The 26,360-nt window shown below is 36.7% G+C and overlaps 1 protein-coding gene across 3 annotated transcripts in view; it reads right to left on the minus strand.

Annotated features, from left to right (window-relative positions):
* Positions 1 to 1,712: 1,712 nt before the first annotated feature.
* SEC24A (SEC24 homolog A, COPII coat complex component) overlaps positions 1,713 to 26,360 on the minus strand; it is a 70,804-nt gene continuing 46,156 nt past the window's right edge. For all 3 annotated transcript variants that reach the window (XM_019421964.2, XM_019421962.2, XM_019421963.2), the window contains 12 exons: positions 25,629 to 25,684; positions 24,324 to 24,530; positions 22,890 to 23,010; positions 22,413 to 22,571; positions 19,809 to 19,982; positions 18,251 to 18,361; positions 14,298 to 14,473; positions 12,272 to 12,409; positions 9,258 to 9,362; positions 8,609 to 8,701; positions 5,138 to 5,241; positions 1,713 to 4,697 (listed from right to left, as the gene is read on the minus strand). In XM_019421964.2, coding sequence (XP_019277509.1) covers positions 4,583 to 4,697; positions 5,138 to 5,241; positions 8,609 to 8,701; positions 9,258 to 9,362; positions 12,272 to 12,409; positions 14,298 to 14,473; positions 18,251 to 18,361; positions 19,809 to 19,982; positions 22,413 to 22,571; positions 22,890 to 23,010; positions 24,324 to 24,530; positions 25,629 to 25,684 — 1,559 coding nt within the window. In that variant the 3' untranslated portion in view covers positions 1,713 to 4,582. The remainder of the gene's footprint in view (positions 4,698 to 5,137; positions 5,242 to 8,608; positions 8,702 to 9,257; positions 9,363 to 12,271; positions 12,410 to 14,297; positions 14,474 to 18,250; positions 18,362 to 19,808; positions 19,983 to 22,412; positions 22,572 to 22,889; positions 23,011 to 24,323; positions 24,531 to 25,628; positions 25,685 to 26,360) is intronic.

A 26,360-nucleotide genomic window follows, 5' to 3' on the forward strand; every position in this document is an offset into this window, starting at 1 on the left:
CAAATAAAAAATTGGAATTTGTGGGGGGTGAGGGTATAGGTGAAATAGGTGATGGGGACAAGGAGTGCACGTGTTGAGGGGCACCTGGCTGGCTCAGTCGGAAGAACATGGGACTCTCGATCTTGGGGTCTTGAGATGAAGCTCCACACTGGGGGCAGAGATTACTTAAAAAAATACTAATAAAAAATACTTTTTTAAAAAAAAAGGAGAAAAAGGAAGAGAAAGAGGAGGAGGAGAAGAGGAAGAGGAGGAAAAGGATGGCACTTGTGATGAGCACTGGGTGATGTATGTAATTGTTGAATCACTGTATGGTGCACCTGAAACTAATATTATACTGTATGTTAAATAACTGGAATTAAAACTTAAAAAATTGCGAATTTCCCCAGAAAGAATTTTATAGAACAGTCTGAATACGTTACTGAGCAAAAACAGGGAGAAACCAACCAAAACCAGACGGGTATTAAAAAAATTAGGGGCGCCTGGGTGGCGCACTCGGTTAAGCGTCCGACTTCAGCCAGGTTACGATCTCGCGGTCCGTGAGTTCGAGCCCCGCGTCAGGCTCTGGGCTGATGGCTCGGAGCCTGGAGCCTGTTTCCGATTCTGTGTCTCCCTCTCTCTCTGCCCCTCCCCCGTTCATGCTCTGTCTCTGTCCCAAAAATAAATAAAAATTAATCTTAGAAATGAAAAATACATGTATGCAGATATAATATTCATGAGATGAGATGAAAAGTCCAACCTGGACATAGTCAAAAGAGGAATTAGTGAAAAGATACATCTTGTATGAATTCTGAAGTAAAAAAGAATAGAGAAAATGACAAGCATATTTTTAAAAGAAAATAGCTTTATATGTCAATCATACCTCAATTAAAGAAATAGATAATTTTTCATAAATCAAGATATACAAAGATTTTCAAATTAAAATGTGCTCTGAAAAATTAGCAAGATAAACAATACACTCAGAGTAGCCAAACTGAGGAATATTAAGGATAAAAGAAAAATCATGAAAGCTAACATTATCTTCAAAGTAACAATTAGACTGACAGTAGGCATTTTACTGATAACCAAAGGATCCAGAAGTCAATGGAGTAGTACTTGAAACCTGTCAAGAATTTAAAAAAAAAACAACACCAACTTTAAATCTATGAAGAGTGAGCATCAAGAATTAAGCTTATGGGGCGCCTGGGTGGCTCAGTTGGTTGAGCAGCCAACTTCGGCTCAGGTCATGATCTTGCACTCCGTGAGTTTGAGCCCCGCGTCGGGCTCTGTGCTGACAGCTCAGAGCCTGGAGCCTGTTTCAGATTCTGTGTCTCCCTCTCTCTCTGACCCTCCCCCGTTCATGCTCTGTCTCTGTCTCAAAAAAAATAAATAAACGTTAAAAAAAAAAAGAATTAAGTTTATGACCACTCTATAATTTCTTTTTTAGTTTTTATTTATTTTTGAGAGAGACAGAGACAGAGCAAGCAGGGGAGGGGCAGAAATAGAGTGGGACACAGAATTGGAAACAGGCTCCAGGCTCTCACGACCTGAGCTGAGGTTGGTCACTTAACCAACTGAGACACCTGTTGGCTGCCCCTGGCTTATGACCACTGTAACACCAGATTAGATTCAAACCACTTTCAGCCATAGCCTTGCAATGACTTGGGGGTACAACATAACACAATTCAGTAACTGGCAAGTTATCCATATCCCTTTAAATGACGAGTCACTATATATAAGCTTTTTCAATAACTTTATTGAATAGCCAAATTGATAAGTTAGCACATTTCAAATGATTATTTGCATGGGTTACAAATGACTTTTTTTTTTTTTACAGGAATAAAACAGTGAAAATTACAAACTGTAAAAAGGAAGACAAATCTTGTCTCTAATATTTAAGAGATGCAAGATTTAACACAGCACATTGAACATCAATACATATGTGAATTTGAGAACAAGATTTTAATGTTACAATATTATACACTACTTTACAAAATTAAAATTTCTATAGAAGGATTTTATTTGAAATAGTTAACAAAATCTTGAAATCACATTTGATGGTCCCCTAGATAATAGCTGTTATGCATCTTTAATTAGAAGAAATAAATCTTTAATTCTAATTATTGTAAAACAGTCTGTTAGACTCAATACATTACATTAAATTAAAACAATGAAATATATGCAAACTAAAATGGTACAGCTTGAGCGAATATTAGTATGTCACGTACAGAAATGTTATTTTAAAAATCCTAGAAATTAGAAAAATAGAGTACTTTTTGTGGTAGAATTGCCATGCTCAGATTTAAATACCAAGATTGCCCTTGTCTGTTACTTTAGTAGTTGTAGATCTGTAGAAAATTCAAGGATCTTTCATAATTTACAACTACAATAAAAAAAATATGGCATAGTGTAAATATTAGTTGCTTTACATCAAAAAGTAATACAAGATGAGATAGCAGGTACTGCTCTACTGCCAAAAAAAAAAAAAAAAATCAAACACATTCAGTACAGCAAAAAATAATTGCTTAATATCAATATCTCCAAAAGGCTCATTCATTCCCTCATTATCCAGAGAACAAATATTGTGAATCTTAACTAAAGTTATGTTTTTATGACCTGCCTATTATAAAATTATTCTGGATTGCACATATTACACACTATCTAAAATAATTTTTAAAGTAAAATTTAAAAAGTAAATTTGTGAAATATACTAACAAAGCATGTGGCAATAACAAGTCATACCCACTTAGGGATGAAGTGAGGCACAAGGAAGATTACTGTCCCTAGAAGCACAAACTTTTCCCTCTGGAAGATTCTTCACTACTCTTAAGAAAGGACCTACAAATATCAACATTTACAATTCACATTAAGAAGAGAATTTTAGTTATTTTAAGAAACATCAGTGCACAAGGATGACTCTGTTTCTTGAAAAGAGGGGAAAATATAAATTTATCATAATTTGCTACAACATGACACTTGCTTCCTAATACATGAAGCAGTTTTTAAGAAAATTTCCAGTTCAATGTACCACTTGCATATTGAAGATAAACCTTAATACTGCTTAAGGGAGAGGATATTTTTATAAAACCCAATTACTCTGATCCAGCAGGCAAGCCGTAGTATATACTCTAATGGGGACCTGCTTCTTCCCTATCCCTTTAACTGAGTTAAAGTCAGCTCATACTGATGTAAACCTGAAAGTTACTATTTCATTGGTGATCATGAGACCAAGATTGTAAACACATTTTTATAACCCATTAAAACAAAGAAACAAAAATCTTTTCATCAAGTATTACACATGAAGAACTTTTACTTTAAGAGGTTCATACAAGACAAGGTGAATCAGTGAAAAATGGGCCAAATCTTTTAAAGACATCCTATCACAGCACTTTAAATATACAAATGTATAATTTACCTATTTGTAAACAAAATTCACTTAATGGTTTTGACTATTTCTCTGGCTCAATCAAAAAAGCAGTCTCTTGAGCATGTTGAGAAATCAAGTTTCTACCATAACTTCAATGTAGTGAATTTGTGTAATCTTAATATCCACCAAATCAAACAGCAGCATTCATGCTTTTAATAAGTTTTAATATCCAAGAATAAATATCTTACGAGCGGCTTCCAATTTAATTAAACTCCTTAGAAAAATGTTACTTAAGCATTTGAGACAGAATTTTTAAAAACCTTTAATTTCTTTTAATTCATCATTTCACCAATATAACACTTCTATTATACATCAGAGCAGAAATGTACCAAACAAAGCCTACTTAAAGGATCAAGACAACCAAAGTTTCTCATCTCCCTATTATCATTGTCAGTTTCAGTGTATTTATGAAGACAGCTGATTCTTTTCACTGCAGAATAGGATAGTGTGTCCACCCAAGTCTTCTGCAGTCAAATCGGAAAACCACTTAATTATAGATTTCACTTCAAAGTGACTTTGTTCTTCAAGCATAGAGAATACTGACAGATTTTAAAGCCTGACTGTATTATTTCATATTTTTTTCTCAAACTAGACTGGAGTTAGTTCACTCTAGTTTTACTTAACATGATGATCCTTTTTCTTCCTTTAAAAAAAAAACAAAACAAAACAGGTGTGGGGATGGGTTCTAGTTCTATGTAGTATTTACTTCTGAAAAATTTTTTTGATGTTAAAAAGATCATTATCAATGGATTTATAATGTCCCTGCAACACTTAGTCTTGTGAAATTTTAAATGTAGCAGCCAAAATTTCAGGAAAAAATGAGAAAAATGTATTTGAAACACAGAAGTCTTTATTTTACAAAATTTACTTTACCTCTGCAATATTGTCTCATCTTATTTCAATCCACAACAACTCAAACATTATTGGCAGCAAAGGAAAAAAGTATCCAATCAAATATACATAGATATATTTTGATTTGAAAAATACAGTATTTCAGAGTTGCATGTTTGATTCTCTGCTGTGGTCCTTTATTTTGCTATAGTTGGTTGAAATCACAGTGAGAACATATAATCATCACATTAGTCCACAAACCTAATAGAAAAGGAAGGTATTACACATTCTCAGGTGTTCGGCATTATCATGAATTTCCTTAAAAATAAGTCAAATATCTTCATTTGTTCATTTATTTACTTGTTGTTGTATATGCAAGAGGAATTCATAATATGATAATGCAGATTCTGTTCTGTCTTCTACCATGTTTTGAAGGAAGTTTGCTTTCATTGGACTCTCATCCCTTAGGAATAAAAGACAAAAATATATACATTAGATAAAATGTAATAGTAAAATAAACAGTGGATTTGTCATGAGGCTTTTAACATACTTTTTAAAAAATATATATTTATTTTAAAGAGAGCACGAGTGGGGGAGGGGCAGAGAGCCCAATGTGGGGCTCGAACGCACGAGCCTGAGCTCAGGATTCAGGTCCTAAGATCGTGACCTGAGCTGAAGTCAGACACTTAACCAACTTAACCAATTGAAACACCCAGGTGCCTCTTAACATACTTTTACTAGTAACTGGATATAAAGCATAATTTAGTAATATTTATTGAAAATTCTTTTTCTTTTCTAAAGGGTTTGCATAAGCAATAGGTCACATTTAACTATGATTCAAGACAGGTCCTTGCAAAGCTAAACACATTGTTTCACTATTAGTAAATGAAAAATTCAACTTACCTTATCACATAAAGTATGGGGAAAAATGGTCTCTGCTCTCTAAGCCAAGAGATGAATGCTATTATTCTGGCAGATTCTGGTGTATCAAGCTCCGGAAGGTCTGTCTATTAAACAAAAATCAGCAATATACAGTTTACTTGAGTCACATATCTAATGCATCTCAAAGTTTATCATGTATATGAATCACCTGTGCTGAATGGCACATATTGATTTAGGAAGTCTCAGGGAAGGGGTCTGGGAGTGTGTATACCACAATTTTCTAGTAGGAGCTAGGCAAACTTCTTTTTTTTTTCTTTTTTGTATTCTCATTTATTTTTTTAAAATTTACATCCAAGTGAGTTAGCATATAGTGCAACAATGATTTCAGGAGATTCCTTAATGCCCCTTATCCATTTAGCCCATCCCCCCTCCCACAACCCCTCCAGTAGCCCTCTGTTTGTTCTCCGTATTTAAGAATCTTTTATGTTTTGTCCCCCTCCCTGTTTTTATATTATTTTTGCTTCCCTTCCCTTATGTTCATCTGTTTTGTCTCTTAAAGTCTTCATATGAGTGAAGTCATATGATAGTTGTCTTTCTCTAATTTTGCTTAGCATAATACCCTCTAGTTCCATCCACGTAGTTGCAAATGGCAAGATTTCATTCTTTTTGATTGCCGAGTAATACTCCATTGTATAGATATACCACATCTTCTTTATCCATTCATCCATCCATGGACATTTGGGCTCTTTCCATACTTTGGCTATTGTCGATAGTGCTGCTATAAACCTTGGGGTGCATGTGCCCCTTCGAAACAGCATACCTGTATCTCTTGGATACATACCTAGTAGTGCAATTGCTAGGTTGTAGGGTAGTTCTAATTTTAATTTTTTGAGGAAACTCCATACTGTTTTCCAGAGTGGCTGCATCGGCTTGTGTTGCCACCAACAATGCAAAGAGATCCTCTTTCTCCTCATCCTCGCCAACATCTGTTGTTGCCTGAGTTGTTGATGTTAGCCATTCTGACAGGTGTGAGGTGGTATCTCATTGTGGTTTTGATTTGTATTTCCCTAATGATGAGTGATGTTGAGCATTTTTTCACGTGTCGGTTGGCCATCTGGATGTCTTCTTTGGAGAAGTGTCTATTCATGTCTTTTGCCCATTTCTTCACTCGATTATTTGTTTTTTGGGTGTTGAGTTTGAGAAGTTCTTTACGGATGTTGGATACTAACCCTTTATCTAATAATGTTGTTTGCAAATTTCTTTTCCCATTCCGTCAGTTGCTTTTTCGTTTTGCTGATTGTTTCCTTTGTGGTGTAGGAGCTTTTTATTTTGATGAGGTCCCAATAGTTCATGTTTGCTTTTGTTTCCCTTGCCTCCAGAGATGTGTTGAGTAAGAAGTTGCTGAGGCCGAGGTCAAAGAGGTTTTTGCCTGCTTTCTCCTCGAGGATTTTGATGGCTTCCTGCCTTACATTTAGTTCTTTCATCCATTTTGAGTTTATTTTTGTGTATGGTGTAAGGAAATGGCCCAGGTTCATTTTTCTGCATGTCGCTGTCCAGTTTTCCCAGCACCACTTGCTGAAGAGACTGTCTTTATTCCATTGGATATTCTTTCCTGCTTTGTCAAAGATGAGTTGGCCATACGTTTGTGGGTCCATTTCTGGGTTCTCTATTCTGTTCCATTGATTTGAGGGTCTGTTTTTGTGCCAGTACCATACTGTCTTGATGATTACAGCTTTCTAATACAGCTTGAAGTCCGGGATTGTGATGCTTCCTGCTTTGGTTTTCTTTTCGAAGATTGTTTTTGCTATTTGGGGTCTTTTCTGATTCCGCAAACTTTTTTTAATGTTTGTTTATTTTTTGAGAGAGAGAGACAGAGTCTAAACTGGGGAAGGGCAGAGAGAGAGGTACACACAGAATCCAAAGCAGGCTCCAGGTTCTGAGCTGTCAGCACAGAGTCTGATGTGGGGCTTTAACTCACAAACCGTGAGATCATGACCTGAGCTGAATTGGATGCTTAACTGACTGAGCACCCAGGCTCCCCTAGGGGTACACAAACTTCTTAAAGGGTCAGACAATAAATACTTTTGGCTTGCAGGTCATTTGGTCTCTTTTGCAATACACAACCCTACCAATGTTCCACTAAGTAGCCACAGACCATACATAAGTGAATGGACATAGCTATGTTCCAGTAAAACAAGAACAGGTGGCAGGCCCTCTTCGGCACACTTTATTGAGCCCTGATCCAGAAGAACATCCTACCTCCTCTCTTCATTTTATTATGGCATCTAGAATTAATTGATTCATTCAGGAGTTATTACAAATATGAAAATTTCTTTTTTTGTCAATGTTTTTTCTTTTTTTTTTTAATTGTGCCACCCAGGTGCCCCAATTTCTTATCTCTTCATTACCTAAAATGCCTAATCAACCAGAGCAGTAATTTTATTTAAAGCCTGAAAGCTAGAGCTTATCCCAGCATTAATTCTGAGAGATATTATCTTTTATTTTTTTTAATGTTTATTTATTTTTGAGAGAGAGCGCAACAGGGGAGGGGCAGAGAGAAAGGGGGGCAGAAGATCTGAAGCAGGCTCCGTGCTATCAGCACAGAACCCAATGTGGCGCTCAAATTCTCAAACCTCAAGATCATGACCTGAGCCGACGTCAGACACTTAACTGACTGAGCCACCTAGGCGCCCCAGATAGGTCTTTTAAATACATGAATCTCCCAATGACTTCTGTGAATGGAGTTAAACCCATAAATATGAAAAAGCACTGACATAAAATACATATTCCAAAGTTGGGACAAACAGATAGTAGGGTCTGAAAAATATGACACTAAATAATACCATGTTATAATTAATTCTAACTTTAAAACTGAAACTTATCCAAATGCTTTATAGCTTAACAAATGTTTTCTCATGGATCATTTCAGTTACTCCTCTATAGGCAACAACATTCTTACTTTACAGATAAGGCTGTTAGTGACTTGTCCAAGGTGACAGAGCTATTGACAGAGTTTATTGTTATTTTCTTCAATAGTAAATATTAATCCAACTGACACTGATCACAAGTTATTTGCTTGTGTGGCAATTAGATCAGTTCTTACTCTAAAGCAGCAGTTAAAAGGACCTTGTCATAGATCAATGAAATCACTTGCTAAAAACACAAAAACACAAAAACTACAACATTAACACTAATTCTAGAAAACTATTTCTTTTTTTTTGGGGGGGGGCATTAACTAAATTCATTACTTTCTTCCTAAAATAGTCTATTGTCATAGACACATAAGAACAACTAAGTCATTGATGCAAAATAATCCAAAGAATGCCTTTAAAACATAAAATGACTATTTTATGTTCCCAATTAGAAGGGAAACATAATCTGTGGCAGCATTTTATTTTCTGGAAAAACTTTGATTTAAAATGGGATGTTCATGATTTTGCCACATTTGAAATGCCCTTTAAGTCTACTATAATCACTCTAATAAATTCTTACCATAGTTTGTGGAATTAATGCATAGTTTTGAACTCCTAGAACTCGGCTGAGAAAATTTTGTCCACAATTTTTTCCAACCCAAAGCATCAATACCTGGGGACAGGAAGAAAATTATTTTGAGATGTGCATTTAACAGTCTGCTGCTGACTAACCTTTACCACTGAGTATACTTTTGTGTTTTTTTTTAAGTTTATTTATATATTTTGAGAGCAAGAGAGCATGAGCAGGGGAGGGACAGAGAGAGAGGGAGACAGAGAATCCTAAGCAGACTCTGTAGTCAGCACAGAGCCAGATGTGGGGCTGGAACTCAGGGAACTGTGAGATCATGACCTGAGCCAAAACCAAGCGTTGGAGGCTCAACCGACTGAGCCACCCAGGCACTCCCAGCACTGAGTATGATTTAAAAGATCAAAATAATAAATATGGTTAGTGAAATTGTACTGACTTCAAATGAACTAATAATAATCAGTTTTAAGCATGATGAGACATTTTATGCTTGGCATGAAAAGAGGCTATGAAGGGAGAATGTGGCTCACACAAAAATAGAGATTAAATAGCATATAATCTGCCCCCAAAAAGAAGATATTACAGGGAATGAATGTGTACTAGTACATGGAGGGAATGATCCAGATCAGTCAGACTAACTCACAGAGCCTGCATCCATGAGGAAAGCTCCATCCCTGCTCAGCTTCTCCACGGAAAGCTGAAGAATAGGCGGCTGAGGTATGGTGCGATCATTGATGTTGAGTGCTCCCTGAGAAATTAGACAGAAAAGTTAAAGCTTTTATTTTTTATTATTTAAAAGACTATTTTTTTACCATTTATTTATTTTTGAAAGAGAGAGAGAGAGAGAACGAGCAGAGGAGGGGCAGAGAAAGAGACACAGAATCCCAAGCAGGCTCCAGGCTCTAAGCTGGCAGCACAGAGCCCCATACGGGGCTTGAACTCTAGAGCCATGAGATCATGATCTGAGCCGAAGTCAGATGCTTAACCAAATGAGCACCCCAGGTGCCCCCAAAAGTTAAAGCTTTTACTAGATAATAATTGAGAACAAAATACCCCAATAATTAGACAACGGCTAACAGACAAGATGGGTTCCTTCATGTCAAAGGAGAATAGCTAAAATTTTATTTTGTTTTATTAAAGTTTATTTATTTTGAGGGAGAGAGAGCACACAAAACCAAGAATCAGACACTTAACCGAATGAGCCACCCAAGCATCCCAGAAAAGCTAAAATTTTTATCAGGCCAAATGATCATTGAGGAACAAAACTAGTCAACACAGCCTGAGTTGACAAGCCCACATAAAATTCAGGAAAATTTGCTGACCCTGCCACAAATCTTATCACACCCTCCAGCAGCTGCCATATCCTGAAGCTGCTACCAGAAACACTAAATTGTATCCTGCTTGTCAACCTGCTCCTGAAGTCGCAGTTTGGGACCTCAGTCTGACCAACTCCTAATAAGAACCCAGAACTTGCAGTTTGTGCCTACGTAACCCTGAGCTGAAATCCTTCCTCCTTCAGAGTGTACTTCTGTTTGGAAGGCTGCATCTCCTGGTTTGTAAAGTGTTTAACACTAAAGCTTTCCCTGGCCTCTGACCAAACCTTTGAATTCCAAAAATTTTTGTTGACATGGTAATCTGGAGTCACAATTAAAATTTTAATTCCAATGTTAATTCCAAGACTTTGAAACTTACTTAGGTAAATCAGTTATTCGTATTTAAATATAAAGAAGATGAAGAAATATTTATCACTTATCTAAAAAAACCCCATTGTGAATTCCAATAAAACCAAATTAACTTCTGATTTTAACTATTATAAAATACAATAAATGCAACTAATATCTATGTATAATTAGTTAATAATAATGGCTGATTGTGTGGCTTAAGTCATGTGTACATAATGAGGGAGGATTAAAAGCCCAATGCAAATGATATCTTAATAGTTCTTTTCAGTTTGACATATCTTTTATTTATTAAGGCCAGAAATGGAAGTTTCTCATTTCTAATAGACATACTGTTATCTGAAAACACAAACACACCTTTAAATATTCATAACTTAATTTTTGACCCAAAAATTTTTAACCATTTAATCTAGGTACTTGATTAAACGTTAGAAGGAGGAAGTAAATAAAATACTGACCTACCAAGAGGTATTTCCCCTCTAGCCATGAGGCTTTAATTCTAACAGGGACTATTAACCATATTACCTTAAGACTTCTTGCCTTAGGGCATGTGAAAAGCAGGAGAAAGACCATGCACTGCCTCAATACAGCTATTTAGAAATTTCTAGAGGTTTTCAAATATGAAAGAAAAAAATAATCTTGACTTTTTTCTGGTGGGAAAGAAAAGAAGCTATCAGTGGCTCTGTTTTCTAGTCTTCTAAGTAAAGGCCCATATGAAAGAATGAGGCAATGCAAAGACTCCTCAAATTTCATATGCAATTTGTCCTTTATATATGCAAGATCGTAAATTCTTTAAGCTTTGAAAGGTTTTTAACCAAAATATTGCTTCCTATACACACACACACACACATATACATATATATATACATATATATATACATGTATATACATATATATATACATATATATATACATATATATATACATGTATATACATATATATATGTGTGTGTGTGTGTACATATATATATCCTAACTTGATCACAATTTTATTTATTTTTTTTAATTTTTTTTTTCAACGTTTTTTATTTATTTTTGGGACAGAGAGAGACAGAGCATGAACGGGGGAGGGGCAGAGAGAGAGGGAGACACAGAATCGGAAACAGGCTCCAGGCTCCGAGCCATCAGCCCAGAGCCTGACGCGGGGCTCGAACTCACAGACCGCGAGATCGTGACCTGGCTGAAGTCGGACGCTTAACCGACTGCGCCACCCAGGCGCCCCGATCACAATTTTAGAAAGAAAGATTATGATTTGATATTTTCATGCATCTGACTTTAACTCAGGTAAATAATAATATCTCAGTGGGAACTTCAAAAGAAAGAAAGGGGAAAAAAAAGGACAAATAATGTTACAACTTAAATATTTTTTAAATCAATAATACTGCTGCACTAAACACTGACCTGGGGTTTTCAGATATAATTTCGCCCTCAGGACACTCCCTTCAGATCAATTTGTTTAAATAAGTAAATTAGATAGGCTTTACATTTAGAAGATTCGCTTTAGAGATTTGTCTTTTTTTTTTTTTAATTTTTAATGTTTATTTATTTTTGAGAGATAGAGCGGGAGGTGGAGAGGGGGGAGGGGGAGACAGCGAACAGAGAGAGAGGGAGACACAGACACAGAATCTGAAGCACACTCCAGGCTTCAAACTGTCAGCACAGAGCCCGACATGGGACTCGAAGTAAGGAACCGCAAGATCCTGACCTGAGCTGAAGTTTGACACTTAACCGACTTGAGCCACCCTGATGCCCCTTTACAGATTTGTCTTAAACAAACTTAAGGAAATTTATTACTTCAATATCTTAAATAATAATTTAGTAAGAAAAGAGATACTATCTCATGAGCTTCCCCAAACCAAAATTTCCTTACAAAGACTTAGCGAAGGAATAAAAACTTTCCTCATTTCTACAATGGACTCAATATAATTAGGCTTATAAACCTCCAAGAAAAAGCCACTAAAAAAGTAATCAATCTTACCTCATCTGAAAGATTGTCAACTCTATACAAACTGGGATGAGTTGTGAGCATAAGGTAGACCAATGGCTGATTTTTCACTTGACACATGGCAAAAATGCGTTCATCTAGACGTGCGTTTGTCCCAGTCTGAAACGATTTCTGTAACAAGAAACCACCCCCCATCCAAAAAATGGGTATTTAACAACAAATATAAACAAAGCTTTCCAACTCAGATGTTAAAAGAGTATCTTCAGACAGAATTAGCAAATTTACTGTTAATTATTCTTTTAAAAGTATCTTTTTTAATTTTTTTTTTAACGTTTATTTATTTTTGAGACAGAGAGAGACAGAGTATGAACGGGGGAGGGGCAGAGAGAGCGGGAGACACAGAATCGGAAGCAGGCTCCAGGCTCTGAGCCATCAGCCCAGAGCCCGATGCGGGGCTCGAACTCACGGACTCACAGACCGTGAGATCGTGACCTGAGCTGAAGTCAGACGCTTAACCGACTGAGCCACCCTGGCGCCCCTAAAAGTATCTTTTAAGAAGTCACACAAATCTATTAAATTGTGGTTATAGCTCCACCTGGAAGAAATTAATTACCTGACCATGGCAAAGTCACTGGATCTCTCTGTTTCCTAATCAGTGAAATGGATCTAAACACTCTACCATAGAATGATGGTGACATAAAAATCTAAATAATACCATGAGAAGGGTAAGGTTATATTGCAGATGAAAAAATGAAAACACAAATGAAGGACCAAAGACCTGTGTTTTATAAATGCTGGGTGATGACTAATGGTGGTTAACTATCCTTGTTTCTCCTTCAGTTATATAAACAATACAATAAAGCTTACAAATCAATTAGGAAAAATAATAATACAATAATGCAAATGAGGACAGTTACTTAGCAAAATAAAGTTAATAAGTAATGAGTTTTAACTGTTTTTTGTTTTTGTTTTTTCCCACAGGTGATTTTATTAAAGCACGGGGACATGATCCGTGGGCAGGAAGAACTGCTGAGTTGTAACTGGTTTTTATTGTAGTGAATTGTAACTGATCTATTAGCTTCATAGAGAATACTAAAAGTTTCGAGGTAAAGTTTTAAGCATTCCTGGGGTACCTGGCTGACTCAGTCAGTAGGAGCCTGCAACTCTTGATCTAAGGATTCTAATTTCAAGCCCCAAACTGGGTGTAGCCATTACTTAAAAAAAATAAAATGTTTAAAAAAAAAAGAAGAGATGACATACACCAGACAGGTAGATCCTGGAGTTCAGAAAAGTATACAAATTGACAAGATCCAGAGTAGTTTTGATCAGTTTTGAAATCTGGGATGTAACCCTAAGTGATTTATTAACATGAGCTTTTTAATAAAACTTACAAGGGAAAGTTACAGGAAGTACATAAGCTTGGACATTGGATTTTGTACCCTGGAAAAATAAGTCTCCTCCACCAGCCCAGAGTTTCCTTTCTTTTTTGGAGAGCGGGGCAGGGGGAGCCAGTGGTATGGGTAAAGGGCAGGCAGGGGAGATCATTAAATAACAATATCAAATGAAAAACTCTACAGGACCATAGAAGGGAAGGCAACTGCTAGAGAGATAACATTTGAGCTCAAACACAGTAAGAGGAAAGTGCAATGCAGCCCATGGCACAGGTATGAGAAGGCATAGCTAAGATTTAGTAGTATGTGGCTGAGATACTGTAGGGAGCAAGAAAAAGCCAAAAGAAGAGTTTCATGTGTGACTTCTTGCTCTAGCAATAAAAGATTGTTTCGGAAAACTGATCATTACTTACATCACTTACATCTTTGATAACTTAAGTGAATACCTTGTGAACATCTCTTACAAATAAGGCACACCCTTTAAATCAGTATTTTTAAACTTTTTTGGGTTACAAATTTTTTCAAGGTTCCAATAAAAGCCAGGATCCCTGTGCTTAGAAAACTTAACTGGCTTAAAGTTATACATACAATGTTTAGTGGTTCACAGGATAAAAACTTGGGCTAATGAATGACATTATTGTGTTAGTTTCTGGGTTTAACTCTCTTACCTGTTTAAGGAGAGCCAACACAAAGAGTGGGAAAAGCCGCAAAGAAAAAGGAACCATGAGTCCAGGCTGCTGGTTACTTAGGACTGAAGAACGATAAGCTGAAAGAGAGTCTATGACGGCATTCACTAGGGCATCCCGAGCATCACTCAGACTGGCAGTCACAGACCTGTCAACAGCTAACAGATGGAAGGCAGGAACAAACAAGAGAGAAGATAGAAGTTTAGCTATCCCACTTCTATCCCACTGTTACAGATAGAAGAGATGTTTTTTTTTTATTATACAAATTCCCTCTCCAATGTATCACATACACAAGGAGACAAGCATAGTAGCTCAAAGCACATCGTCTGAAGAGTCAAATCAAAGTTGGCTGAAATGCTTCTCTATTTCCTAACTGTAAGACAAAATGGCAAAGAATCTAACCCTCATGAGTATGTTTCCTTACCTGTAAAATGGCAAAACTGTTCTTTGTTCAATCTAAGATGTTATTTTGAAATATTCTTTCTAAATAAGTTCTACTCCCAATGTGGGGCTTGAACTCATAACCTGGAGATCAAGGGTTACAAACTCAACCAAGTGAGCCACCCAGGTACCCCAAATCTAAGATGTTATTAGTAGTAATCCACCATTTTATTTACATACTACAGAAAAAGAAAAAAGTCTGCAACTAAAGCACATGCTTTCTTCACAGAGAATTTTACCCTATATTTATTGCAAGAGCTCTTAGCTACTTAGATGCCTCTCATCACCTGTCATGCCACTCTGTTTACATGCATTTCAGCATACTGGAAAAAAAATTTTTCCCCTGAAGAAAAATTTAAACACTAAAAGCACATAATTGTTTTAGAGAGTTCTTAAACTACAATTAAACTAAATTCATGGGGCACCTGGGTGGCTCAGTCAGTTAAATATCCGACTTCGGCTCAGGTCATGATCTCACGGCTGTGAGTTTGAGCCCTGCATCAGGCTCTGTGCTGACAGCTTGAAGTATGCTTCAGATTCTGGGCCTCCCTCTCTCTCTCTCTGCCCCTCCCCTGCTCATGTTCTGGCTCTCTCTCTCTCTCTGTCTCAAAAATAAACATTAAAAAAAGTTAAGGGGCATGTGGGTGGCTCAGTTGGTTGAGCGTCCAACTTCAGCTCAAGTCATGATCTTGTGGTCCCTGTGTCTGAAACCTGCATGAGGTTCTGTGCTGTTAGCTTGGGGCCTGGAGCCTGCTTTGGATTCTGTGTTTCCCTTTTTCTCTGCCCTTACCCTACTTACACTCTGTCTCTCTCAAAATTAAGTAAATAAACATTAAAAAATAATAGATTAACTAACTAACTAACTAACTAACTAACTAAATTTATGTTGGGGCACCTGGGTGGATCAGTCGGTTAAGCATCTGACTCCTGATTTCGGCTTATGTCATGATCTCACGGTTCTTAAGATTGAGCCCTGCGTGGGGCTCTGTGCTGATGGCATGGTGCCTGCTTGGGATCCTCTCTTTCCCTCTCTCTCTCTCCCCCTACTCCTTGAGCTCTCTCTCCCTCAAAATAAATAAGCTTAAAAAAAAACACCTCAATTCATGTGATATCAAAAATACAATCAATACTGGGGTGTCTGGGTGGCTCAATTGGTTAAGCGTCCAACTTTGGCTCAGATCATGATCTCACGGTTCGTGGGTTCAAGCCCCACATCGGGCTCTGCCCTGACAGCAGAGAGCCTGCTTGGGATTCTTTCTCTACCTCTCTCTCTCTCTCTGCCCCTCCCCACTCCTGGCCTCTCTCCCTCTCTCTCAAAAATAAACATTAAAATACAATCAATAAAGTGATGTTATTAACTGCTATAACCAAATTTGTATATAGCCAAGAAAGAATAAAGACCACTGTCACCTGATCAACAGTTAACTCTTAAGACTTCAATTGAAGACATCCTGATTTTAAAGATTTTGATAAAATCTTTATCAAATGTGAAAAAAATTTATAAAATGTGAAAAAAATGTCCATAATGCTATCAACCAAATTTAGTAACAAAACCAATACTTTTTGTGAAGCAAACCATTGTGCAGATTTTTTCAAACCTACAAATACCACCTAATATATAGTTCTTGCTGATGATAATAAAGATAATATTGGTCATACTGTTAGTAAAAAGTATTAGTTGAACAAAATATAAAGGCAATGACCCTCAAATTTCTTAGGTCACAATCTTTTAACTTTTTTTTTTTTTTTTTTAACGTTTATTTATTTTTGAGACAGAGAGAGACAGAGCATGAACGGGGGAGGGGCAGAGAGGGAGGGAGACACAGAATCGGAAGCAGGCTCCAGGCTCCGAGCCATCAGCCCAGAACCCGACGCGGGGCTCCAACTCATGGACCGCGAGATCATGACCTGAGCTGAAGTCGGACGCCCAACCGAGTGAGCCACCCAGGCGCCCCCACAATCTTTAACTTTCAACAGCATATGAGACTAACTAAAATGGGGTTGGCCTTCATCAGGCTTCGTTAAAGAAAAAATTTGCTGGGGCACCTGGGTGGCTCAATCAGTTAAGCATACAATTCTTGATTTTGGCTCAGGTCACGATCTCACGGTTCATGAGCTAGAACCGTAAGATGGGCTCCTTGATAATGGTGTGGAGCCTGCTTGGGATTCTCTCTCCCTCTCTCTCTGCCCTTCCCTTGCTCATGCGTGCTCACTCTCTCTCTCTCTCAAAATAAACTTTAAAAAAAAAAAAAAGAATTTACCAATAGGAAATTAAAAAAAAAAGTAATCACCCTTATCATAGACAGATTTGAGTTTGAAGTAAATGGACCAAACGACATCTTTCCTCAAGGAGAAAAAAAGCAAAAACAACAACAAAAAATCAAGGAGGCAACTAAACTATGTCTGAGACAGAAGTAAAGAACTGAAGGTATGAATAAATAAATTCTAGCTCAGGTGATCTGGCCAAGAATGCAAACTTATGTGTGAAAAGTAAACTGGTTTTCAATCTCAAATTCCATGACTCCAAGAATAATGATCTTTACATAACTTCACTGTCTCTTGCAATCCAAGTTACAGACCTCATAAGAAAGCTATTAAACTTTAGTATTGAACATTTAGTAAAATATGGTTATTTAAATTCACCACAAGCAGATTATAAAACAGGAAGCAGTTTAGTAGTTGCCTAAAGCTGGTGAGGGATAAAAAGAGGAAGTGGGCAGTTACTGCTGATGGGCATGAGGTTCTTTTTGGGATGATAAAAATGTTCTAAAATTAGATTGAGGTGATGGCCATACAATTCAGTAAATATATCATAGATAATAGAGTTGCAGACTTAAAATAGGTTAAGTGATATGGCACATAAATTATATCTTAATAAAGCTGCTTAAATAAAAGAAAAAAAAAGTTCCTTTCATTCAAGTAGTTACTTAGGAGGCATACACAGAATCCAAAACAATGAAACCTTTAAAGTTAAGTATTTATTTTTTAATGTTTATTTATTTTTGAGAGAGAGACAAAGAGCATGAGCAGGGAAGGGGCAGAAAGAGAGGGAGGCACAGAATCCCAAGCAGGCTCCAGACTCTAAGTTGTCAGCACAGAGCCTGACGCAGGGCTTGAAGTCACTAGGCAGGAGATCATGACCTGAGCCGAAGTCGGACACTTAACTGACTGAGCCACACAGATGCCCCTAAAGCTAATTGTTTCAAGAAAAATAAGGGGTGCCTGGGTGGCTTAGTCGGTTCAGCATCTGAATGCTGATTTTGACTCAAGTCATGACCCCAGGGTCATGAGATGAGCGCTGCACAGGGCTCCCTGCTGACTGTGGGGCCTGCTTGGGATTCTCTCTCTCTCCCTCTGTCACTCTCCACCACTTACGCTCACTCTCTCTCTCTAAAGGTAAATTTAAGAAAAAATTTAAAGCAAAATAAAACTCTCCAGATTTTTCTAATGTTATTATCTGTGAAGTATTTACAATAGGTGATAACAATTCTTACCCATATTGGCCAATAACCCTGCAATTGCTTGAACATCAGCTCCAAGAAAGACTTCATTCAGAGTTGAAACTACAGGCAAACACAAAGTATGAACACGAATTCTTCTTTCACCTTTGGGGAAAACATATAAATGACAGTAAGGGACAACTTATATTTAAAAACTTGTATGCAAGTCTCTTGGAAAAATCACTTCTTTTCAATTTAGAACCAAAAAGATTATTTAATAAGCAGAAATAGTTTCAAAGCCTTAATGAGTAAAAACTCTATTAACTTTTATTTCTTTCATTTTTTGACTATAAAATTCTTTTTGTTCAAGTTATTACTGAAAAGGAACCATAAATTATGGTAACATGTTCGCTTCTTAAAAATTTCTTTTCTAAACCTTTTGGTTACTTTCTTTCTTTTTTTTTTTTAAGTTTATTTATTTTGAGAGAGAGAGCACAAGTGGGGAAGGGGCAGAGAGAGAGAGAGAGAGAGAGAGAGAGAGAGAGAGAGAATCCCAAGCAGGTTCCTCTCTGCCAGTGCAGAGCCCACTTCAGATTCTCTGTCCCCCCTTCATTTTCGCTCATGCTCTCTCTCTCTCCCAAAAATAAACTTAAAAAACACTACCTTCCACATGTATTCTAGAGTCTGTTTTGATATTTAAAGCCTAGAGAAATCTTATACTTTCCTCTTTAACCACAGAAAAAAATTTAAAAGAAATCGACTAATATATTTTTTTTGGTATTTATTACCCACAATAATAAAAATCAATAAATACAGAAATAAAAATGAAAACCTTTTGGGAAGCATCAAATATCAAGCTAATTTTTAAAAATTTTCTAATCAGCAAGATCTGGAACACTAAAGTAAAAGAACAAATAAAAAAACTAGAGATGATATCCATATTACAACCTATATGGACACATGAAGACCAATGAACAGGTACATATAAGGAGCTCATACAAATTACTTTTAGAAAGAAGAACTATCTGCAATAAAGGGTAACACTGTTTAGATTTTCTATTCTAGACCAGAATAATGATAGCCAAAAGAAAACATATAATGTTTAGCCTATCATATCAGCAACAATAACTAAACACACACACACCACACACACACACAAAGGCTAAAATGAAAAGGGCACTTGGTAAGACCACAGATTGGTAACATCTTTCTGAAAAGCAATGTGGAAATACCAAGATTTTTTCTAAACAGTAAGCCTTACACTAAGTAGACTCTCAATAAATATCTGTTAAATACGATTGGTTAAGGAAAATAAAAATCACACATCTTGGCTTTACCAAGGATAGCAACAAATCTCTTAAGATCAGAAATATATTCTTTTGGTTTAAGAGAAATGAGTACCTCCAAAAGTAAGGGAGATTATTCTAAGCCAATGAATACGTGACCAAATTTTAAAATTTTCCCTTTGCTGTAACACATTGTATTTATAGTTAACAATACTGGATTGTAGACCTAAAAATCTCTTAAAACATAGATCTCATGTTATATGCCTTTGCCACAAAAACAACAACAACAATCCACACCTCCCCCCACTCAAAACACCCCACCTTACCTTTGCTGGATGTATACAAGAGTGCAGACTGAAAGGAAACCAACTGAGTGTCAGTAAGACTCTCTTCCACTGACATCTGTACTGCATACCCAGCATCTGGGTTTACATTAGGCAAAGACAGTAAGTCTGTTGACCGAACAAAGAAGTTCCCATGGAAGGTATGAATGGAAAGACCTAGAAGAGAAAACTTTATCAAAATCGTTTATATATTTTCATTTTATCCCTGTCACTTATCAGACTGGCAGAGAGTAAATCTAAAGGTTTAGATTTGATACTGTGATTTATGATAAGAATATATACTTGATCTTTACCCATTTCTGGCAGAGAGCTCCTAAACTCTTAGAATTTCCTAAGTGGTGAGAGTCACAAAGGTGTCTCTTGCTATGTTGATGGAGTGACTTTTGGCAAGAACCTAGGTAACCTAAGGATGGGGGCTGGTTACCAGAGGATCCAACCATGTGATTAGAAGGCTGGAACTTCAAGTTCAACCCCTACCCCACCAACATCCTTCAGGGAGGGGAGAGGACCTAGAGGACGATACAGTCACCAACCGCCAATAAGCTAAGCAATCATGACTATGTAAATAAGCCTTCATAAAAACTCAAAAGGATGGGGTCCTTCGGAGAGCATCTGGATTGGTGCCCACATGGAGATCTGGGAGGAGTGGAACACTCAGAACATGGAAGCTGCAGAAGCTTCATGCCCTTTGCCTTCTCCATACCTTGCCCTGCACATCTCTTCCATTTGGCTGTTCCTGAGTTATATCCTTTTATAAAAAACCAGCAATCAAGTAAATAAAATGTTTCTCTGAGTTCTGTAAGCTGCTCTGTAGCAAATAAATTGAACCCAAAGAGAGGGTTTTAGGAACCTCCAATCTATAGCCAGCCAATCAGAGCACAAAAATAAACAGAAACCCAAAGAAGCTACTGTGGTAACTAACTGGTTATGAGTGACACTAATAGCTGAGTTGTTTGAAGACGTGTCAGCCTTATACAAGTGTTATTTGATACTTTACTTAAGATGTTACATATGTTTTATTACCAGTTGTTTCACTCAATCATTTTTTCTTTTTATTACAATGATAATAGAGAACTCCATTTGGCAAATGGTTTGACCAACAGATTTCAGTATCTATCTAGTGGACAGGTTGTGGATCTTTATCTTTTGATATCTTTTTTTTTTTCTTTTTGGCTACATATTTCATATAATCTTTCCACTGCAAAAAAAAAAAAAAAAAAGATTGAGTCCAGGGTGACTCAGTCAGTTAAGCGTCTGACTCTGGTTCAGGTCATGATCAGGCTCTGTGCTGACAGCTCAGAGGCTGGAACCCGGTTTGGATTCTGTGTTTCTCTCTCTCTCTGCACCTCCCCCACTCACACTCTGTCTCTCTCTCTCAAAAATAAATAAACATTAAAAAAAATAAGTTAAAAAAATGATTGCTTCACACCTCTTAAAGAACAACATTATTTTAAAATTTGAATGAAAGATTAGAACCAGGTTGATAATGTGAAGGAATAAAATATCTGGAATTATTTCCCATTTTCCTAAGAGAATAGTTATTATCATTTAGCAGCCACAGGCATTTATCCTGAAAAATACACTGGATTAAAGCATTCTGAAACTTTCAGACTATTTCCAAAGCAACACTGAGGCAAGGTTAGTAGCAGTGCAGATAGAGAAGAGCACAAATAAAAAGATCTCCTATTTGTAATTCAATGGTGGGGATGGTGGCACAATAATGAAAATGTACTTCAAAACAAAACAAAACAAAACAACAAAAAAAGAAAATGTACTTAATGCCATTCAACTGTATACTTTTAAATGGTTAAATAATAAATTTTGTTATGAATATTTACTGTAATTAAAAAATAATTGTTTTATTAAAAAAAACACCTTTCACTACTACTGTTTCTGTTCAAGACATGGAATAAAAATCCATGCCTATTTTTGGTGGGGCGTGGGGGAGAGGAGGGATATGATTTTTAAAAATTAGATATAATTCACATACCATAAAAATTACACATAGGGGTGCCTGGATGGCTTAAGATGGTTAAACCTCTAACTTCAGCTCATGTCATGATCTCACGCATTGTGAGTTTGAGCCCCACCTTGGGCTCTGTGCTAACAGCTCAGAGCCTGGAGCATGCTTCAGATTCTGTGTCTCCCTCTCTCTCTGCCCCTCTCTTACTCACAATCTCTCCCTCTCTCCCTCTCTCCCTCCCTCCCTCCCTCCCTCTCTCTCTCTCTCTCTCTCAAAAACAAACGCTAAAAAATTTATAAAAATTACACATAAAGCGTACAATTCAGTGGCTTTTGGTATATTCAAAAGAGTCTCCATTTTATAATGTTTCTTCTCCATTCTTTTTTTTTTCACCTAGGTTCCACATCCAATGTTGGCTTGAATTCACAACCATGAGATCAAGAGTCCCATGGTCTACCAACTGAACAAGCAAGGCACCCCTTATCTGTTATTAACTGCATATTCCATCAGTGTAAGTAAAATATCTTAGAAGAGCAAACATGAAATAAGACTAGCTGAAAATGTGTATTTACTGGTATCAAAAGCAACATTTCTATGCATATGTTAAAAAATAAAAGTCCCACCTTTTGTGCACCGAATCCTCATGACTGCCTCAAAGCCAATCTTTCGAGTGAGGTATCTCTGTAGTTCCTTCTGTAATTTCTGTACTTGTACTGGGTTCTGCTGATGGTGGTAAGAGGGATAGTAATAGACACTACCTGCTGAATACCGAGAAATACAACCTGGAAGAGAACACACACTTTTAAAAAATCCTGCCATTAAGTGCTACGATTGCACCAAAAAAACTACTGGTATTTGAATCAATTCTTCCTTAGCCTTCCAAAGTATTATCAGAAAAGAAAATTTCATTCTTTTAAATAGTGTAAAAACGTCTCTATTATAAATATTTAGAGTAGAAGACCAAAAGGTTTATAGCAGACTGATTAACTCTCCCAAAGGAATAAAAATCCCTTCACTTTGTCCTCTATTTGGAATATCATCATATAAATACCATTTTCACATTCATTTGAAAAAAAAAATAGTCATGAGGAAGAACTTACCCAGAGAAGCCAAATCAGAATACTGTCCACTAAGAAGGAATAAGTCAACGGCTACCTGCTGACCAGAACAATCCAAGGCTAATTTCTTATAGAAGTCAGTGGATGGTGTCAAGTGAATTTCCTATTAATAATAAATTATATAAAGAAAAATTTTAAATTAAATTGTCATAAAATTTTTATGTTTTTTAAAACTTTATTTATTCATTTATTTTGAAAGGGAGAGCTCAAGGGAGCAGGGGAGGGGCAGAGAGAGAGGGACAGAGAATTCCAAGCAGGCTGCACAAGGTCAGCACAGAACCCAATGTGGGGCTTGAACCCACGCACAAACTATGAGATCATGACCTAAGCTGAAATCAAGAGTAGGACACTTAACTGAATGAGCCACTCAGGTACCTCTAAATTGTCATAAAATTTTAAAATCTATCTATATATACCAAGATGTTAACAGGTAGCCTTGGGGGTAGTCTAAAAAAATCCTTTATTTTTGTAATACTTTTTCACTTTTTCAGTAAAAAAACATGTACTGCTTAACTATTTTCTATTTTGTTTTACCTTTATTTTTTATCTTTTGAGAGAGAGCAAGTAAGCGAGCGAAAGTGAGCTGGGGAGGGGCAGAAAGAGAGGAGAGAGAAGATGGAAGTGGGCTCTATGCTGATAACGGAGAGCCCAACGCAGAGCTCGAACTCATAAACTATGAGATCATGACAGAGCTGAAGTCAGAAGCTTAACTGAGCCACCCAGGTGCCCCTATTTTGTTTTACTTTTAAAAAGAAATATACCTATTATGCTAATTTCGGTAATCGATTTAATGTTTACTATGCTGGAAACTGTTCTAAACAATTCATGTGTATTATCCATTCAGCCTTTTGAACTACTATAAGAAGCAGGTAACTACCATTATTTTCAATTTATAAATAAACATAAGGAAAGAGAAGGGCAAAGAAATTAACTACTCAAGTTCATACATCTAAAAAGCAGAATTTAGGGAGACAGACTCCAGGACTGACACCATAATTGTAGCACATGGCAACTCTCATCATCTTTTGAAAAATACTCATCTCAAATTAAGTTTATACATACAAGGTGTTAAAAGCAATTCTATGGCAATCAGTATACCAAACTATGACTACATTTTAGTGTTTATCCATGTTCTACTTTGTCCCTAGAAGGCATATTCCTTAGCTGCCAGACTTTCTCATCAAAGGCAGGCTGCATTGTGAGTAGCATGCTAAAGATCCAACAGTAAAGTAAGAGTCAATCAGGTAGAAAATGTAATAAAATGGAAATTATGACATAAAAGAGAAATGCTTTATCTATTTCCTTATACTCCCTACTCTCCACAACTGAAAAGTAAATGAGAAACAAGCTTTGTGGTCAAAGGGACAGAGCAGAACACCACCATGTACAGTAACATACATGTGATGACACCCTCACCTTAGCAGAAGACCTTTGGTTGGGCTCCTCTCGCGGTCTCAGGGCTCCCACTCCAAGAGTAGGAAGTTGTGTTTGAAAGACAGACATTCGACCACCAGTTGGGGACATCAGCTTAAAGGCAGCCTGAAGTGCAGGACCCAAGGCACTCTGCGTTTCCAGGGTCTTGGTGAACATTTGTGGCAAAGTTTTCAGTAAATCTTGAACAAGCTTGTAAAATAAAGCAAGAAAACTCAAAGGTGTTACAAGTAAAATTTTTTTTCACAAAAAATCAGTAACTAATACAGTAGACAAGACACCGAGTTGTGATGATGGTCAGAGAATCTACAGACAGTACAGTAAACAATGAAGTTGGTCAAATGACAAGAAAGCCATTTTAAGTCAACATTATAAATTGGCAAGCAAGACAAATCAAAATTGGGGCCTTACAGTTCTTGCACATGCAGTAGTCCAGCAAGACTATAAGTCCAAAATGTATCCAAAAGAACCATCACAGGTTAGAGATTTGTTTTATTTTAACGCCATGAAACATGGCCTTCTCAATCACCTCTACACACATTATTCTTTGCAGTTCCAAAGCAAGTTTAACTCTTCCCTATTGAAAAGTCTAAGATAGCCAGTAAATTTGCCAACTAGTAATACCACTACAAAAGAAAAACAAAATGAAAAACAACTACCTATTCAGGTTTATTGTACAAATAAGGAGAGTCAAAGGGAAAAAATGTACTTCACACTATGGTGAAGTCACTGTTGCCAACAGCTAAGACCATAGACTTGCTAGTTAAAATGTTACCCCTACGGCATATATGCATGTACAGGGTAGACAACATCCCCCCTTCAGACACATTCTGTTCACCTCTCACTGTATTATGTCATGGCAATTTCCAGGCAGGTAATAAGTTTCTTCTGAACTGACCCCAATGACACTCTGTGAATCAGAAAAGCAAAGGGCACTGAAAGCAGCCTAGCTAAAGTGCTTCTATGTAGTGACCAGAAGCTTATCTGAGCAACCCTCCCAATTTCCCAAATGGCTGGCAAGGCAGGTTTCCTTCAGGTTTTCCTCCTATATGCAATAGGCTTATCTTCTACCCTATTACAAGCATCTTGCTATATTAGACTTAAAAGCCATCAGTTCAAGGGTAAACTCAAGAGCTGTTCATCTGATGAATTTTAACTAACAGCAAATATAAAATGTTACACGTCTTAAAAATACCTCAGAAACAAACAAAACTTTACTTAAAGTTCATTTTGAAAATATAATCCTTCAATATTATAATTAAGTATGTCAGATAGGAAAATGTGCCTTACCTCTTTACTTTCATTTAAATTTACTAATAAGTTCTCTGGCATAGGTATAAAAACATCTGAAAAATAAATAAATATTTCTTTTAAACAAAACTTAATTGTTAAAGATGTTCCAAATACTTACCACTGATACAATTAACTGTCCCCATATTTAAAGAAAAGCCACCTTCTCTACTATTACATATACAGCAGTGTCTACCCATGTTCAAAAAGCCACCAAAGTAGCATTTATTTAGGTATTTACTGCAACTTATCTGTTACCATGTATAAGGTAAATAGCCTCCTAGAAAATATTAGATCATATTAGATCATATTAGAAAATATTGATCTATAAGCACTCAGTAAGGGTTTGCAGAAGTGCTCTGCTTCTTAGGTTAAAGACACAGTTTAGAATGCTACTTTACATTCTTGCTTAGACCTGGAAGCCAGCATTCTTATCATTAAAAAAAAAAAAAATGTTGAATAAGATGACATACAAGAAAGCTGTCTTTACAAAGAAGTAACATAGCCCACCAACTGCTCTGTCATTCAAAAAGGAGATACTCTCATAAATGAGGCCCCCACCAGTGCCTATACTTCTGAAACTACAAAATCAATTACATCAGAAGATAGGCTAACTGACCACATCAGATGAGCTCCTCAGGACTGAAATTTATTGTTACTTAGGAATTAAATTCTCTTCCTTAAAAATGGAGCAAATGGGGAAGGGAAATGTCAGTGGTGGTGACGGATTAT

This window comes from Panthera pardus, unplaced genomic scaffold (assembly GCF_024362965.1).
Source record: "Panthera pardus isolate Hobbes unplaced genomic scaffold, ASM2436296v1 HiC_scaffold_2, whole genome shotgun sequence".
NCBI lineage: Eukaryota > Metazoa > Chordata > Mammalia > Carnivora > Felidae > Panthera > Panthera pardus.